Raw genomic sequence first — 19,630 nt, forward strand, 5'->3', positions numbered from 1 at the left:
TACACATTTTCAAAAAATTAAGTTCATATTAAGAACAACTATTAGTCTTCTTCGAAAAATTCATACATCATTTCCCGTTCAATGCTTATAATAATAAAATAAAACTTATACAACGTTATATTAATTTAATGACTACTTATTTATTTCTGTTGTAAGATGATTGAATTTACGAAATTTTGATGAAATTATAAGCATTGTATCAATTTCCTTGTTAATGTTTTTTATAAGTAGGAATTTAAAAACCACGAATCAAAACCATAAAATTTAGTTCGAGAAGAAAAAAAAGTCCCTTTGAGCTCGACGATTTGGAACTGTTTTGCTTTACCTATATTGGGATATTAAATAAATTGTCAAGTTAATATTTAAGTAATAAAAAATACTCTCTGTTCATAAATTGCAATAATGGATCTTCACAGGCCGCTAGACGGAAATAAGGTTTGGTTATATTTTTGTGCCGGATTTTATCGAACCCTTACTAATATTCCAGCTGTTTTCAGAATTATATATCATACAATGTGATAAATAAACGAATTAATGCGTTAATAAATGTTCCAACATTACTTACAATTTAATTAAGTTACGAAGAAATTATAAAACCATAATAAATTTAATTTCAACATTATTTCAGAGTTACAATGATATGACGCCCGAGGAAAAGTTAAGGTAATTAATACAATAAGACAATTAAAATCATTTTTGTGTGAAAGTATTAAGAAAATCAATTTTTTTAGATATGACCACATGCAGATGCATGAGAAACACAAAGGTCATGAATCAATGCACTTGACCATGATATTCGTTTTAATAGGATCTTTGGTTGTCGCTCAGATTATAGTGTCACAATGGAAGCAAAGACACTATAGGTCATACTCGGTAAGATGTACATACAGTTCTTCGTCAATAATTGAAATCTTATATACTACTTACTTACACAAAATTTTTCTATTGATATAAAACAAACACAAATAAAAACAATTGGATATCTTATAAGCAAACCCTATATAACTCTTGGCGTTTATTATTTCTAGGTGTTCACAATGGTAGCGATGTGGTCTATACCGGTTATCCTGAGTGTCAAGGAAGGTTGGATAAGGTTTATAATGTTCTGGTTGATATTCACTTCATGTACCGGCCTCGTGATATGGAAGTCCTCACTAAAACCCATGTCAGCCTCCACACCAAGGTGACACCATAATTTAAACTATATGTTTCCATTGCATTATCTTCAGAGATATTTATTTTTTTATAAACATATGATTCTGTATCACTAAAGTAAGTTAGACCATGTTAATGATATCTGAGACTTTCACAAGTATTCATTACAATAAAACTAATATTATTCAGTTTTACTATGCAAATTTTATTATTTTAAAAAGTACATAGTCCCGATGTTTCGGTTACTTTTCAGCAACCGTGACATGAAAAATATTAGTTTTATTTTGAACTGCTTGAGTTGTATTATCATATAACTATATTATTGTGGTTATTATATATATAAAAACATAAATTTAAGATTTTCATGTGTGCACATTAAATGGAACTAAGGTTTTTGGGGTATGCCCGTGGTCACGGTATCTGTAAAGGGACTGAAATGTAGGGATTATGTAGATATAAAAGAATTAAAAATGTGTGTTATCCGATAAATTTAGTTCAATTTAAATATTCTAAGATCTGATTTTTATAGATTTGACTTTTTGCTGTTATTGTTGCTTTTTGGTTTTACAAAAAACATCAGTATTTCTTTACATGTAGTTGTTTTATGATAAAATAAATTATACATAATTATGATATCCATCTACTATAGATAACAATGAAACAAAATAGATAATGTTGGCATATTTTTTGGCCATTAACATTATACTTCTATTCTATACTATTCTTTATTTATTGCGTTACCTATATAAGTTGCATTGTACGTAGTGTTTAACTTCAATCCATATAAACTCTTTACCTTTCAGATTGGTGTACAAATGGTTTTATTTCCTGTACAAAGCGAGTTGTTGCATCGGTGTTTTCGGCTATATAGTTATGATACTGACTTTGATGAGTGTTAATACATTTTTCGGTTCAAAACCTCAGGTGTGGCTGGACTTGGCATTAATGTGCTTATTCTATGGACTTTACTTTGGCACTTTAGGCAGGGACGTTGCAGATTACTGCTCCGATAAAATGGCCACTTCAATAGGGGTAAATATTGTTTAAAAATAATTGTTGCATTATTGACTATAAATAAATTTGAAGAAAGAGCAAAATATATATTTTTTAAACATACTGTAAAAAAATATATGACTGATTTGTCTTCTCTTATAATTAATAGTTAATAGGCTGTTAGTTTTCGTCACGATAACATATGTTCCATGGCGAAATATTATTATGCTTATTAAAAAGTAATTTTGAGTAATTTTTAAAATGAATTATTTAAAAAGATTAAGATTTCATTTAAATCATTTAATATTAAAGTTAATTAAACATACTCTTGTAAAAGCTTGTGGCAAAATGCTAGTGTAAATTATCAAACAGAGATATAGTAAAGTCTAAAGATAACATTATTGTGCAGAAACATATAAAATAGATTTTAGTTTCACATACTATATTTAAGTTTGGTAATGGAATCAGTGCTGAGGCTCTTTAATTCATTCATTTATCCAGTAGTATAGTAAACGGACCATTTTAACTGTATGGATTTCATTAACAAATAGTTCTTATAAGCTCATTTGTTTTAAGATAATGATATGAATGTACTGAACTCTGCTTCATAGTAATATCCACCATTCCCTGGTGTGCTATTTTAATAATTGAATATATATTATCATTTAAATATAAAATAACTTTTATTTTAATCATATTAATATAATTATTGTCAGCATAATTTTCTATGTTTACGTTATTTATCTTGTTTGGTTGGACGTAATTATATGCATTACTTTATTTCTTGTTTTCCAGTACTACACCCGGGAGGGTATGCCGACACGTCATCTAGAGAGCAATGTCTGTGCCGTTTGTGGGAACGAGTTATTAGTGTCTGAACATGAGGAGGGAGTCATTGGTTAGTATTCCTAAACATACAAATATATATGATTTTAAAATAAAAAAAAAATATTCTTACAAAAATTCAGCTCTATCTCATACATCACTTTAAATTTTTCTCATACAATGGGCAGTTTCTTAGCGATAATACGCATCAAGTGTTGGGTAAAGAAATGTAGGTTTATATAGGAAGCTCTCGTGTTTGTGACAAACCAGTTTGATATGATTACAGTTTGTATACCTGAAGGCTTTAAATATATAAAAATACTTGTTATAAGTTACATACTAAGCCGTACAAAAGTCTAATGAGATCTGAGACTCTGGAGAGTATTAATTTAAATGAAACTAATATTTTCGGATTACTGCGGGTTATTTTATTATTTTTAAACACTATACTTCCGACGTCTCGGTTACATTGCAGCAACCGTGATCATATCTCATCGGGCAGTGATCGCGGTTGCTGCAATGTAACCGAATCGTCGGGAGTAAGTAGTTTTTAAAATCCGAAAATATTAGTTTCATTTAAACTCAGTGTATTGTTATGGTATGTTTGTAGAGAACACATACAAGCTGCCGTGTTCCCATGTGTTCCACGAGTTCTGTATCCGCGGCTGGTGCATAGTCGGTAAGAAACAAACGTGTCCGTACTGCAAGGAGAAGGTGGACCTCAAAATGATGTTCACCAACCCGTATCCTTTACACGAACCGTACTATCCTCTATAGTCTATTATATTAGCATTGTGAAGCATTTACCGAAGCGCAACTGCTAGCGTGATTCAGTGGACCCCTAGTGCCATCTAGCGAATAAATAATGAAACAATAATTAAAAAATACATAATATTGAAAACAAATCATCACATTATTTTTAAATTGTTCATACATTTGAAGGAAATATCTTTGGTTGGGTTTTGATGTTGTTTTATTACCATAGTCGTTTAAATACGAGATGTTGGTTAGGTTTTTAAATAACTGTAAAGAAATTATCATTTACTTATATATTTTGGGATATAATTAAGTTTTGTTCAAAAGACAAGATAATAATTTAATTTCTAAATTTATAATAACACATACCTACTTCTCAATTTTTTTTTATAACTATTCATTTTTCAAAGACAAAGTTAATAAAGAAGTAAAACTATGTATAAAGACACACTGGAAGCACCGCCCCTAGTGACGTAATTTAATTCTATTATTAAATTTTTCGTTTAATACTAAATCCTTAACTACCCTCAAGATGGGATCGACCCCAGTTATTATTTGGTCAGCTGTTGGATTGGATCCGTTGGGTTGTGGCCTGGCAGCCGCTGGTGTTGTTCTTCGCTCAAGCTGTTAACTGGTTACTAGGATTGGAGTAAGGAACCTGGAAGACTATTAGTACAATACAGGAACATAGGTCAAGATAAACTGGCTAATAACTGGTTTAGACCACTTTGATCCAGTTATGTTTTCAAATTAAACATAATATATGAAAAATTACTAATAGGGCACCTGCGGACTATAAAATTTTATTTGGTCTAAATATTGGGTATATACAGATAAAAAATATAAATAAACTCTTTGTAAATTAATATTTAGTCTGTGGGGTTCCTAATATTTATAATGAAATAAATGTCCAATAGTTATATTATTTTTATTCTTAAATTCACCATTCATAAATTAATAGTTTACTTTACTTTGTATTTAGTTTTTGTATTTTCTCTGCTAGTCTCCAAGCAATAAACGATTCAATATTGCTGTAATGTAAATGTTCCATGGAAGTGTTGAGGTCTCGTTCCACAACGAACCGATTCTCAAATACTTCAAACTGTAAATACAGTATGGATGTAGGAAATGAAATTAATATATTATGACATTGGTCTGTTATATAACGGAGAGGAAAATATTGTAAATATAATTTAATTAATTATTTAAGCTGAAATTATTGTCTAAAATAATATTTTTTATTTGTATAACGACGCAGTACACTAAATAATTTTAAGTACATAGTGGTTTGATGAATATGTGCTATGTATGGGCTTCAGTATTTATTCTTGACTGTTTATATATATATATATATATTATGTATCTGTGTGTACATGTTAAGTTTTCAGTCATTAATAGGTAATTTGATGGAGTCCCTGTGGTCCATGCTGTGGCCTAGAGCAGGTTTGCGGGCTCATTACTGTTATAATATAATATTTGTATAATAATGATGGTAAGATTTAGATAAGTTAAGGCTATTTGTACAATTCACAACAACACATGTTCCATATGTGACCAAAGTCATGTTTAATGTTAGAGATTTATTAAAATATTACATAATTTTATTCAAAATTTGTCCAAATACTATTAGCGAATATAATTACATGTATGTATGTATAAAAAAAAATATTATCTGCCTAATTAATTGTAATTTTTTTTTCAATTCATATATCCTGTAGCGACGCCCCCATCTTGGCGACGGGTTATTGTTCTGTACCACAATTATATATTGAATGTATTATAAATTATTTAACGTGTGAAATAAATCTGATGTACCTATTTTGTACATAATAAAGTCGGCTCGGTATATTCTTTATGGTTTTTTTAATTTTTCAATACCTGAATTACAGAGGCTTTGGATACTATTTACCATATAAAATTTTCAATCAACATGATGATAAGCAGACTAAGGTATAGATTTGAATGTAATTATGGTATTAGTAAATCCCAGCCACGGAGGACTCGAGACTGCCGCCCAAAGTAACCTGTTTTAGAAGCTATCATGACGTTCCAGATGTTGCAGGTTTTCAGATTAAAGTTATTCTCCAAGGTCCTGCGTTCATAATCCATAATTGTACTCACCGCCTATATCTTCGACCTCGCCTAATGTTTTATGTTTTTTTCGCCTAAAAGCTTTACTGCTCGCCACACAACTATTTGTTATTGGCAACACTCCATGCCACTAGTCGAAACAGGTTTTTCGAGATACGAGTAATGGATAGATTTAATGAACTCACGTCTTACTCGGAATAAGAGAATGTAAGTTGGGAATCCAAAGTCCTGCATATGTGCAATTTGCAATCTAGAACATTGTTTTCAATCAGATTTCGTAACCAGACAACAGTTCCAAATCCAGAAAAAAACTGATTTAGACACAATTGTTTTAAAAGAATCGAGTATTGTACGTTGTTGCCAGTCTAGTCCCACGAGCAGTGCCGGCGTAAGGACCACTGATACCCCGGGCGAAAATATTGTGGCGCCCACTTGAGGGAAGCAATTTCAAGTGTTAGTTTTTCGCTGATCCCAAGTAAAATTATATTAATCCTCGACTCGACTCGGCTCCTCGACCACAAACCCTCAAAAAATACATCTAAAAAAATCTCAATAAAAAATATGCATATGCACAGAGCGTAGAGGACAGTTCTGAGGGTTTGCACCAGGAGAGGCAAGAGACTCCAACTTCAGACCTTGGCGCCCTCCCGGATTTGTCGCCCTGGGCCATCGCCCCATCACGCCCCCCCCTAACGCCGGCACTGCCCACGAGTCGCAAAATTTTAATGTCTTCTATTATAGATAGAAGAACGAAAAAATTTATTTAAACAACATTTTTGTTTTAAAGCAATGTACAGAATAACTTTTGAGAAGGAGACAGTTGTTAAAATGAGCATGGAACATCTTAATCTAAACTATTTTTAAAACGAAAAGATAATGGAAATGCTTTAGGAAGATTACAGTTGGTGGTTAAAAGTTTTAAGCTACTAGTAAGAAATATGGGTGTAATGGTTACATTATGTACATATAGAACCAATCTCCTATTCCAGTACCCACCAACCTATTATTTATATGGGCAGTTTTCTTGAAAACATCTTGGTTTTCCATCGATGTTTTTGTTCATCATATCTTTCTACTAAGAATGCGTTAAAACATTTTTTCGTCGTTAAAAACTTCTCGTTAAAAGTCCTAAAAACAACTTAATCTGCCAGAATTCTTTTGGAAGTGAGGGCCTTTATTTTGAAAAGTCACAATTCTCTGTGTTTTTGCCATTTGTAAGCAGTTTAGTCATGATTTTTCATAGTATCATTCTTCCCCTTCAAGGTAGATCTCGCTAATTGTGTCCACTTAGGTCGTGGTACCATGTTGTCTTTATTGTCCACCACTTATATGACAATTTTGCTACGTGCTCCTCACACATCTATTTCAGTTGTTAAGCATACATAAGCGCATCACCAGCCCATCAAGCAACGGTTTCCACCTGGTTATCAAGTTTCAATTTTTATTTAGACTTTGAGTATTCCGAAGTCTGACAGCCGTAGGATAAACACGGTAAGATGCAACTTCACAAGACTTTTGTTTTAAGACTCACAAGTACATTACTTTTAAAAAACTCTTTAAATTCCCATATCTACTGTCGGTGTTGCAGAAGTTTCTACAATTAGATTAAACAATTGAGTTGAGGTAAAGCTAGTTTAGCTAGAAACAATTAATTATTTGATAGTCGTATCGTCGATGTCGTAGTCAGGGCAATTACTTGATTTTAGAGGTTTATATAATTATATTGAAACTTATTTAAGATGCATAATAAACATAATGAGATCTAAGAATTTCGCGAGGTTTATTCATTTAAATGAAACTAATATATTTCGGATATACTACGCGAATTTTATTATTTTAAAACGACATAATCCCGACGTTTCGGTTACTTTTCAGCAACCGTGATCACGGGCAGACGAGATGTGAATGTCTGTCAGTTGGTCCTGTTATTTATTATCTACCGCACTCGATTTCTTAATCTTCCAGAGCGGTACGTAGTTTCATTTAAATGCATAACAAACAGTTTACTTAACGCTTAATTCCTCACATATTAATATATTTATGTTGTGATTTAGATGTTTGAATTTATACTGCGTTATATTTTCTTTATATCTGGCACAGTTTCAATAAGTATAATTTTAGGAAAATATAGGTCAAAAACTTTTTTGTTGTTTTAAGCTTTTTATATTTTTCTAAAATCTTTGTTATGTCTTTTTATATTCTAAATTCCAAACGTTGTCAAAAAACATTCATAGCAAAATTCAGGTACACGTTAAAAATAATGTAGTGAAAAACTGTTTCAATTAAAATTTTTGTGTCTCATTATTAAATAATATATTATTTACAAAAAATAAAACAAAATGATGAATTATTCATTCCGCTATTACAATCACATACGTCAGTTTAATTCCGGAGTATTAGCTTTAACCAATAAGAGCAATATAGGTAAGAACATCATCAGAACGACGGCATTAATTCCCTTTTTATATTACTTGTTCTGTACATCGAGGAATCTGAACGATTAAATAAATTGTTTAGGCAATTCGAGAAATTATGCACAAGACAAAGGAGGTTGTAAGGAGACTCCTCAACACGAGGGTAAAAGGGTTGAGTCCTGGCCGAAACCGGATCCCCCACCACCAGCCTGGCGCTGTGAGTGTCCTTGGGAACCGCAGCCTCCAAACTACGACCCCTACAGGATCAAAGTACCCGATATTGCGGTCCCACCGTTACCGCCCAGTAATGCGAAGGTAAAAGAAATTTTCTTAAGTCTCAAAACCATGTAGTTTTCTTGCACATTTATTGTTTAATACGGTATTAGTTTGAAAGAGTTTTTACAAGTGCGTTAGACGAAATCAGAGCCCGTCGTTAAATTAAATATCTAATGAAACCCAGCTTGTGCTTTGTTCATCAGTGGACGGGTTTGGTGTTGATGACCCAGGCCGGACAGGAAGGTCAAGGTTACCAAAATCAACATCATCAACATGGACAATATAATCCCTACGGTCAACAGTACGGGCAGTCTGGTCAAGAAGAGGCTGAGAGGGAAGAAGAGTCTCAAGGGTTCTTTGGCTACTTAAAAAGCTTATTCGGTCGTGGTAAAAAGGGAAAAGGGGAAGGAGAAGCCTCAATGATCGGTCAAAAAATATGTTTGTCCCTTGATTTGACGTCTCGGTAAGAAGATTCCTTTTTTACATTCCAATGCTGAAACAAATCTATCGAGGAGCCGGACTACAGCTGCACCGATTGAACTATTTCGTCCAACGCACTTAGGATCTAAATTATAACATATCTACATTAATTGTTCTTTGACAGGAAACTCATAATGAAGTCGGAAAAGGATTCTTTCAAAATATAAATCCTAACAGCGGAAGTTGCCTAAACAATATGCAGGATCTTTTTCAAAATTCCCCAATAGTACATCCGGATTATTGGAAAGATAAACCAGAGAAAAGAGCTACGCCACCCCAATGTGACGTACAAGAGCCACTGCCAAAACTTGGCTATCATGGGAAATATAAGTACATGTACGCCTTCCACGAACCTTGGAAACCTCTCGATAGACTTTCGTTGCTCGCCCAAGCTGAAAAAGAAGAAACACTAAAGAGTGAAGAATCTTTAATAACTGGAAATAGTGATAAACAAGTTGTATAACGGGCTCTGATTTAATGATACACGAATTTGCACAAATTTATAACATTTTAGAAATAAATAAAATTATTACAAATAGTTTGCTTTATTTACAGCGTTTATAAGGACCATTGCTTAGTTTTTGGAATACATATATGCTTTTATAGTAAAAATAGAAACTAGATACTGTTCAAGTTTGGAGTGCTATGATTTCCATGTTGTTGGCTTAAATTTTCAAATGATAAGAAAAATGTAGACGTCAGTCGTTAGTATTAAACGATCATATGAGACTTGTGCGGAGTATTGAACTCGTTAGTAGATAATATATTATGGGATATAAATAAAGGGTTACATTTAAGGGTATAATTTCTACCTATCATAAGGGGATACAGGTGTAAGTTATATATTTCAGCCTATGATAGACTGTGCCCGCACCAAAGGCCCCTGTTCCGTGAAGCCTGTCCCAGATCCTCCACCTTGCCCTCCCCCCCCGCCGCCTCCCTTTCCATGGATCTATGTCTGGTCTTCTTTGACGTTCCTAGGAATAATGGGCCTGGTATGTATCAGTTTATCTCTTCAAATATATGATGTAATATACGAGGTCTAAAATTTGTACGAAAAAATTTTGAGATAATATTTGTTTTATTTTTAAAATAACAATAATTTTAGTGTGCACTACCCGTATGTTATTTACTCTGAAAGAGACGGATGCCTTGTACCATAAGTCCTTTATTCAATTACTTGATGCATAGACGTAGTTTCTGAGATATCTTAAGACTTCCTAGAATATATCTAATGGAAGGTTGAAGCACAAATCTTAATCGCCTGCCGACATGAAAGCCTACCAGACTCACCACTTTAAGCTATTAGATCCTTGAAATTGTTTTGTTGTACCTAAGACTGTTGCTAGTATCATTCAATGAAATATTAAATACAAAGCCTTAAATTTAAATGTAAAGAGATTATTTCAAATAATATTTTCTACTTTTGGACTTATATGAAAGTACAGATTTTAATAAAATTCGTTTTACGTAATACAACCGTAAGAAGTCCTCTAATTTATAATAAGAATATGTTTTTATCAAAGGTGACACTAATACTTAAAATATGGTAAATTTAAAAGTGAGGTAAAAATAAAAGCAATTAATTATTTTCAGTTGTACAAACTATACCTTTGGAAGCAATTGCAAGACAAGCTTTCCAAAAATGTTGTTAAATGTACGTATTCCTTATTAATATTTGCATCTCAAGTTTCTTAGTTTAATGTCTTTGGTGGCGATTGTAATTAATTTAATAAATACTCCTATAATATAAGAGAGACACTTATCATAGGGCGCCCAAGACGCAAAATCAAGCGGCCATACCACTGTAAGGACTTGCCTGCTTGTGTGCAGTATCTCATTGTGGGCGGGGGCTCGGCGGCTTGGGCAGCCCACCGAGCTATCTTGGAGCACGATGAAACTGCCAAGGTCTTTGAAGTCTATGAACGGTTTTTTAATGTATAATTATCTAGGATAAATCATGATCATTTATGATTACAGATATTCTTTATAACAAAAGAGGATTGCTTACCGTACAAGCAGCCTCCGATGTCGAAACATATGTGGTGGAACGCGGAACCGCCCGATATTAAGAAATTGAATTATGTTGAAGATTTTAGAAGGCACACGTACGTTATTTTATGTATTCATATATCAACGTCTAATTTTGTATGTCAGACTGCTGAGACTATTGTAAAAACGGTCAATAATGTCAGAAAAGTTCATAACTTTCTAAAACCATTAAATAAACTATTAATGAAGAACACAAAAGTCATATAAGTAAGTGAAGTTAAAAACAAGTTATTGTAAAAGTAATAAAATAATGTTTAATCTTTCAAAGGATGTATTTCGCTGAATGCGAACACTTCATGGATCCTATTAAGTTTTATCGGAAGAAGAAAGGTCCAGCGATTTCGATCGCGACTGGCTGGTGCGTGCTGCGAGTAGACGCCGACGATCACGTTGTTTGGGTTAAGACAATGTGCGGCGAACAACCGATATACTATGAGAGATGTTTGTTGGCTCCTGGTATGATAATGCTTTGTAGATGAAATGGTCTGAATACTTTTTTATTTTTTTTTTTGATTTTTCTGCAGTATGGTAATCTGTTCAAAAACAATAAGCCACTTGTTTGGTTGCAGCTACATGTCCTGGTTATTTTTATTGTTTTCTTCGAGGGCCAATAAAATGCTGAACTATCCAGCAAACCCTCTTTTTGGCTCAGTTTATTAATAACATTTTGTAAATTATTCTTTTAATAAATCTTAATTACGGATAAAAGTAAATTTCTATAAGACAATATTTGTCCGAAAAATATTTCTGAACTATAAATAACTTATTCTATCATATAATCAATCATAAAAGTTGTTTCTTCGGCTCGCTAAAAAGATAGACAAGTTTTAGGGCAATTTTCTTATAATTTCTAACTCCTACAATTTTGTAAAGTATACATTTTGCTAGTCGAGTAATTAAAGAAAAATATTTCAATAATATTTTCAAGCGTGCTAGGCTTTTCTATTGTGTAGCGTTGACAGACATGATATTGTTGATAAGTGAAAATTGGATTAAAGAAAGTTTTGCTACTTTTGGAAACATCGCGAGCACTAAACAGGTAGGTGGTAGGGCCTAGCTGTGATCAAGTTCGAAGATGGGCTCACTCGACCGGGGAAGTACAACCCTCTCAAAGAAGATCGGCGTAAAGTAGCCTTTTATGGCTGTGTTTCGTCCGATGAGTGAGAGAGCAGGTTGCTCTTCCTCTTTCTCCACCCTTTCCTGTTATCTCCCTTTTTTTCCTTTCCTCTCAATCTCCCACCATCAAGCTTTTTAACGCATCTACCATGCAGATGGACATAATGGATGTTACAGATGTCCATGGGCGACTGTAACTACCTTCGATTAGGTTGGCAGTCTGCTCGTCTGCCACCTTTGAAATAAAAAAAAACAGATTTACCTTATAGTATGGATTATCAGACAGTGTATGATTTATATTAATTAATGTAAATATTGACTTATAGGAGCGAAGGCAAAAACTTTGTCTATCTTCAAGTCGGCTCCCAAGGAGGTCCGCGATCGAGTAACTACCCTTCATACGATTCGAGATTTGGAGATAGCTTACAGGAAGGTGAAGTCATCGAAACATGTCACAATCATTGGAGGAGGACTGCTCGGATGCGAGCTGGCCTGGTATCTGGGGAGAATGAGTACGGTCATATTAATAATTAATATTATTTATTATTGAATAGTTTGCTAGTTTTGTTTGGGGGAACTTAACAGTCTTAGAACTAATCATTACATGACATTCTGTTACGACCAACAGGAATATTAAAAATAATGTAATAAGAACGGGAAATAAGTTCTTCAAAAAAAATTCGTTGTATGCAGTGTTAAAATTTTAGTAACTTATATTTTGATAATAGCTAGTTGTAGCTACAACGACTCAAATCTCAATATACGTATTATTTTCAAATATACACCACACTTAACGAACGAAACTTACAACGGACAGATATTATCACAAAAAGAGCATTTTATATATTACTCCTTTTTAAATAGTAATAAAACTGTGATTAAAATGTACTTAAAAAATATAGTTTCTGTCTTATATACATGTATGAATATGGTAGTTTAAATTTTCATTTAACTTATACATCTGACCGTGATATAAATTTTTACACTATAATTTTTATTTTTTCAAGTATTTTTTTTTATTTCGAAACCATTTTGAAAAGGTAATTAAAAAGTAAAAATTTCAACTTTGACTCTTTGGACATTAGGAAATTAGATTGAGAATGACTTCCAATCGACAGATAAGGTAGTGGAAAGACCTGAGGACGAAGATCCAATTGAATTCGTTCACGTCATAAAGGATAAGGGACTGCTGGCGGGCACCCTGCCGGAGTACTTGGGCGAGTGGGCGGTTGAGAAGATCAAGTGCGAAGGAGTCACTGTCATGCCGAAAAGTATTCGATTATTATACTTACATATAGGAATAGATAGTGTGTCAGAATTTGTGCTTCCTGGTCCGATTCCCGGGTGAATAAAAATGTCTTCACCCACCCATCCATACTATAACCCATTTAATGAGATCTGAGACTTTCGCGAGTATTCATTTAAATGAAACTAATATTTTCGGATTACTAGGCGCGTGTTATTTTTTAAAAACTACATATTGCCGACGTTTCGGTTACTTTGCAACAACCGTGATCACATCTCGTCTGACCGCATTTTTACGACGTTGTGGATTAGGGTTCAAAATTTTCTATATTACATTTTTGGGCATAAGTAGAAACCATTATTAGTATTTTATTACATTTCAACATTTTGTTTATGACTGTTATGAATTTAATTTTGATATCAATACACTATATCTGGCTCTGTTTGTAGCTCAAGTATATGATGCCTTCCCATCTGAAGACGGCAGATTGCAGTTGACTTTATCTAACGGGTCGTCATTGGTAACGGACTATGTAAGACATTTGAATGTACAAAATTAATAAAGAATTAACCTTCAATTATTTGGGAGATAAAACCAGTGTTAATACAGAAAATCTGTGGTTGAACTGTAGTTGGTTGAATATTAATCCTTTGTTTCTCTTTTGCTTTTAGGTTTTAGTTGCTATCGGCTCAGAACCTCGTGAAGATTTGGCTGCTCCCTCGTTTCTTGAACTGGACCCGGTTAATGGAGGTTTCTTGGTCAACACTGAACTGGAGGCGCGAACACATTTATATATAGTAAGTAATAAATTTAAAGTTTATATTAAAATTTTAAAAATATTATCTATATTTATGAAAAAAGAACTAAAAGCTAACATTATTCGATCACTTCATTATCATCAAAAAACAAAAGTTGTAAAATTGATTGACCTAATTAAGAATGTAATATGGTAATTTATTAGAATCAAAATTTACATAAACGATAATATTTTGATATTATATATAAAAGGGTCAAAACTAAAGATTTTTATACATTTATTGATATGTAATATGTACACTATATAGTGCCTTATATGTCGTGCCTTTTATTCTTGCCTGTTTGTGAACTATCGCGAATAGAATTTGGTATTGTTTAATTGTTTTCGATTTAAATGGACTTTTATGTTGTTAATCACGAATGGTTTGAATAAGGCTGGTGACGCGGCGAGCTTTTACTCCCAATGGAAGGACACTCGTATCAGGCTGACAAATTTCGGCAGCGCTGAGGAACAGGGTCTGATAGCGGGCGCCAACATGACCGGCTATTGGACACCTTGTAATATGGAGCCCCACTTTGAGCTCAAGCTGGGGGAATCGCTGGAAGTTGAGGTTTATATACATTGTTATAATTAAAAAAAAAAAACTCATTTTAGTACCAATAATAATATTCGATCCCTAAGAAGACAGAGTATTAAATATTTTTTTAATGCTTCAGAGATTTGAAAGAAATATAAGTTATTTTTGTACGATTTCCGTCAATTAAAAAACTACTATAATGGTAACGTTTAAAATAGATGATGTTTAAATACATAAAAGATTTAGATTTCATTTGAACACTTCTTTCATTTAGTTTAAATTGTAAAGGATAACTGAATGTTAATTTTTCGATTTTAAACCAGTACTAGTTTTTGAGGTGTTGATCAATCGTAATCCTCGTAGTCTAGGATCCCGCTGCAAGATTGGTGCGTTCATCGGTTTTTTGCTTAAACCCCAATTTTATGTTTATTATTATTTAATATACATATATATACGATGACTTAAAGCGATAAATATTTAAGGTAGACGTACATTCCACCGTGCTGGAAATCTTTAAAACAAAAATGTTTGCGGACAATTTTTGTAAATTCGATGTCACTGAACCGACTGCATCAAATTCAAACCAGAAGTAATGGCGGGCTGCTACTATGTGGTTTTCCAAAACCAACATGGTTGGGAGATTTAACTCTGACGCAGGTTAAGAGTGTGCTATGTGAGTCCTTGAACAAAGCTTCCGAATCATACCTGGCTGCGAAGAGGTGCGGTCAAATACGCAACGGCAACCGTGACTTTTTAGAATCTTCATATAAATTACCGTGATGTACACGTTTTTTTATTTAAAAAATTAATAAACTGAATTTTTTATCAAAAATCAATTAAAAAATATGTTATACAAATATAATTACGACCAAATTTTGATAGGCACTCTAGTAAATATATATTCTCCCAATTATAAATAAACATAGAAATTTTGTTTTAAGCAAAAAACCGATGAACGCACCAATCCTGCAGCGGGATCTCGTACTATAATGTGTAAAGTAATAACAGGGAAAGAGCAAGCTTGACTTGTTTACAGAAGGGTTGATCCTATATTATGGATGAAAAAATCCAATAGCCATTAGTTCAAAGCTATCTTGAACATAGTAAAAATATTAACAGAAACAATTATCGTAATTAATGAGTCGTTTTTGGTAAATAAAATTGCTTTTATTACTTCCATTATGTGTAGGAAGATAGCAAAATGTCTATCTTTTATATCGTCGAAGGCATTATTCTTTCAATAAACTTATATTCCAAAGTCATAGAATTATTGTTAACCCCTTTTTGCAATTCAAAGAAGCAAGGGCCAAAGGGCTATTGGTGGTATAACAGTTAGTGGACGGTGATAAGAAATATATTTGAAAATTGTCGTGTGTATTTTTGTCACGTCGTATGTTTGAATGCCAAATTAGGAGCTATTATATAGTGTCATAAATTTTATATTCCTATTTTTACGACCTCAGTGAATGTTTCTATTCACTCGGACAAAAACATTCAGAATTATCGACATGTGACTGTTCCATCAATAAAAAAATATAGGCGGTGTTATACTAAGATCGAATGTTTTATATAATTTGTGATTAAGTTTTAAAATGAAAAAGGTGCATTACGACATATGCAAATATAAGTTTGTGTGTGATGACAATATACAAACGCTATATCATTTTTTTGTGTTCTGTTAATGTTTTCGATGTTTATGTCGGTGCATAGAATTATGTAAAACTAGCTGATTTCAACTTTGTCTTCTATTGTTTTATACGTTAATAAACTTTTTATATATGACAAAACCGACTGGTGTTTATATGTAGATACGAGTATCGTTGTTTTTTAAAGACTATTTAAATTATATGAAGCTCAACATTTTTTTTGCAAGGATCAAGTGTCGTAGAAATTAAACTTAGGAACTAAATTATAATTTATCATCACCAAACTACTTTGATAAATCTTTACAGTGATGTATCTAAGACATTCTTATCACACGTTTCTTTCATCACAACACATTCGAAATTTCTAGTCTTTGATTTAAAAATCCTTGCATGTGAGGTATATTTACTTATGTGTATTAGTGAAAAACTGGAAAAGTTATGTATGAAAACTTGCAGTAAGGATAAACATCAGACATAGGCTATAATTTTAATATCCCGGAACTCTAGACAGTTCCCGCAGGATCAAGGCTTTTGTATGAAGCCTTGTGAAATAGATTATAGATGTCGCTATCCGTTTGTCCGTCAGTCCTTACAATGGGTTGTTTTACCATATTTTATAAATTTATCACGCAAACCAATTCCTTACTTTGAGTGGACGAAGTCGCTGTCAAAACTAGTAATTTATATACTATATATTTGATATGTTCCCAGGCTGTGGGGGAAGTCGGTGCCTGTATGCCAACTATCGGTATATTCAAGCCTTGTAATGAAGACGTCCAGCCACAGATTAAGTCTGGATCCCAAGGAGATGGTGATCGACCTTGTTATAAGAAGTCAGTTCATGAACTTTCTTTATAATATTCTGTTTCTTTATAAATAATATTTCCCAAAAACAAAACAAAACAACAGTTATCACATGTATAGATAGATTGGTCTTTAATTTCATTTTGCTTTTGCGTTTCGGTTGTCATAGAAAAATTAGGAAGTTATTTCACTAGATGCTGATGTCATTACTTATCATTATTCTTCGGTATATCATTCTGTTATCTTGCTTTAGTAGTGGCGTACATTCATTATATTATATAACTTGTAAAACATACATTAAAAAATCATATTAACGGTTGACATTTTCACACAGGTTATTTTTATTTTTCTTATGTAAACTTTTAGTAGAATGTTAAATTCAAAATTTTGGAATCATCACTCTTTTCTTCTAAATGGCGGTGCAAAGGATTTTCGCGTTGTATTTAATTAACGAGCATATATAGGAATATTTGCAAAACATTGTTTGCAGTAACTTAAATTATCTACAGCCTAAACTTCATTCTCCTTAAGGGAAGATGGACAAAAAATAAGTTACCCCGCTTAAAAGTAATATGTTCCAAGATCATGTATCTATATTCCTAAAATAAGAAACAGAAATGAAGTTGCTGGCACTTTATTTTGCTACAAGTAATTTATACTATACAAAATATTTTTGCAAGGATTTTTTCAACCTTGCGGTCGAAGTACAATTTTTGACCCTCGAAACTTGAACTTAAGAACTTAATACTAAACCTCCTCCCTTACACAACGGTAAAAATAAATTTATTCCTATAAAAAACACACTATAAGGCTTTAAAAACTATTCTAATGGACCAATTGGAATGACTCCGTTTACTAACTGTATGATTTTTGTTTCAAGCCGTTCTTACTCGCTATAAAGTACATCGACAAGTAGAATTCTGAATGGAAATTAAATAATAAATCTTATAAAGTTACTTTGCATTGAATTTATATATATTCTAGATCGGAAGAGTACAAGAATAGGTACAAAAGAGGTATGCTGTTTTACTTGCGGGATGAGACGGTGGTAGGAATGATATTTTGGAACATGCCACCTGTAGATGATCGATACATGGCGGCCACTGAGGTGAGTACAGAACAATCGAAAACCGGTAGTTATGAAAGTAAGACATGGTTTGAAGTTTTATAATACGAAACAAACATTGTTCGAGAACTTGTGGTAATTTATCGAAATTATTTGTTGATCAATGCTCTATATTGCTTTGGATGCATTAAATTATATACTAGATATAACCACTACTACTTAGATGTAAAATATTTTAGAAGTGTTAGTTCGCAATAGAATTAGAAGTCACTTTTATGGTGATGACATCGCCTATATTATGTTCGATTATCTCAGCTTCTTCGAGCTCGCCCGCATTATAAAGAGATCAACATGCTGGCTCATCTGATGGGCTTCGAGGAGCTGAAGTGTGATTACCTCAGCGAGGAACTTCTGCGAGAACCTGGACCATGCATAAAGAAGTAAAAATATATAAATAGTTTGAAGTAGTGCCTACAGTAACGATATCTAAGATTTTACTCGCACTTATTTAAATGAAACCAAGGTTTTCGGATAATACTACGAGTTTTATATTACCTTGTCTTTATAATATCGACGCTTCGGTCATCTGCTTTGGCTGCTGCAAAGGAACCGAAAAGTCGGTATTATGTAGAGATAAAGTAATAACAAAACGCGTAGTATTATCCGAAAACCTTAGTTTTATTTTAGTGCCTATAGTAATACATAAAAATCTGATTCAACCACACTAAACAGCAATCGTATATACCAAAATAATTTCGTGTGTTTGTGAGCGCGTGGAGGTGGGCTTCAATGAATGTCAAAGTCTGTACTCGCGTGTCTTTAAATGATGTATTTTTAAATTCTTGCTTCCATTGAGTTTAGAGTTTGGGCGTTAGTTTGTACAACTAATTGGCAACGTTATTAATTTTAGGTATATTAATTATAAAGATATTTAATGTGCCCACAATTTTTTTTCAGTCGCCGTTTTCCCTAAAGAAATTTAAAGGACGAGAGCAGTGATCTACAGTACCTTTGATGGAAGTTATAAAAATATGTTGTGTGAAATTAACTTATGTATTAATAAATTTTAGTAATCCGAGTTATATTTTATTTGATAAATGACTTAAGAACTATTTATAAAAAAAATGACGTCCAGTGTAACATGATTTTCAGATTATTCTGTAATTTATTTAAGAGCTTACGTTTCAATAAAGAAAATGTAATAGAACAGATGCGATAAATAGGAATTAATACACGAGAAAACTTAAAAAGAATATTAAGTTTAAGGAGCTTACAAAATTATAAAAAACTGGTTTATTACTATTATTAACAATTAGCTTTGTTTAGCATCATACGAGTGGCTACGATTACCTAATCATTCAATGCACTTTAAAGGA

General features: G+C 32.7%; 2 protein-coding genes across 2 annotated transcripts; both read left to right on the top strand.

Moving 5' to 3' along the window:
* Positions 1–280: 280 nt before the first annotated feature.
* On the top strand, positions 281–5,582 carry LOC116774363 (E3 ubiquitin ligase Rnf121). Its single transcript, XM_061524906.1, has 8 exons — positions 281–435; positions 629–663; positions 732–873; positions 1,029–1,183; positions 1,959–2,187; positions 2,944–3,046; positions 3,584–3,716; positions 4,262–5,582. Exons 1-8 carry the CDS (start codon positions 403–405, stop codon positions 4,380–4,382), a joined length of 951 nt encoding a protein of 316 aa, XP_061380890.1. The 5' UTR covers positions 281–402; the 3' UTR covers positions 4,383–5,582.
* A 2,428-nt stretch (positions 5,583–8,010) lies between these two features.
* On the top strand, positions 8,011–19,332 carry LOC116774361 (apoptosis-inducing factor 1, mitochondrial-like). The gene is made up of 16 exons (XM_032667073.2): positions 8,011–8,244; positions 8,338–8,549; positions 9,842–9,985; positions 10,587–10,647; positions 10,762–10,898; positions 10,971–11,098; positions 11,311–11,498; positions 12,485–12,670; positions 13,277–13,429; positions 13,854–13,936; positions 14,076–14,201; positions 14,595–14,771; positions 17,096–17,217; positions 18,173–18,296; positions 18,570–18,694; positions 19,212–19,332. The coding sequence occupies exons 1-16, from the start codon at positions 8,160–8,162 to the stop codon at positions 19,225–19,227; spliced, it is 2,067 nt and encodes a 688-aa protein (XP_032522964.2). The 5' UTR covers positions 8,011–8,159; the 3' UTR covers positions 19,228–19,332.
* Positions 19,333–19,630: the final 298 nt, after the last annotated feature.

This window comes from Danaus plexippus, chromosome 26 (assembly GCF_018135715.1).
Source record: "Danaus plexippus chromosome 26, MEX_DaPlex, whole genome shotgun sequence".
In the NCBI taxonomy this organism is placed as follows: domain Eukaryota; kingdom Metazoa; phylum Arthropoda; class Insecta; order Lepidoptera; family Nymphalidae; genus Danaus; species Danaus plexippus.

Bases quoted from the DNA above. Each gene is read 5' to 3' on its own strand.
- LOC116774361 (XM_032667073.2), top strand. From the start codon at position 8,160: ATGATGAATTATTCATTCCGCTATTACAATCACATACGTCAGTTTAAT. The intron at 9,986-10,586 runs GTATGTATCAGT...AATTATTTTCAG, and splicing joins TCCTAGGAATAATGGGCCTG to TTGTACAAACTATACCTTTG. The intron at 18,297-18,569 runs GTGAGTACAGAA...CGATTATCTCAG, and splicing joins GATACATGGCGGCCACTGAG to CTTCTTCGAGCTCGCCCGCA.
- LOC116774363 (XM_061524906.1), top strand. From the start codon at position 403: ATGGATCTTCACAGGCCGCTAGACGGAAATAAG. The intron at 436-628 runs GTTTGGTTATAT...ACATTATTTCAG, and splicing joins GGCCGCTAGACGGAAATAAG to AGTTACAATGATATGACGCC. The intron at 874-1,028 runs GTAAGATGTACA...TATTATTTCTAG, and splicing joins GACACTATAGGTCATACTCG to GTGTTCACAATGGTAGCGAT.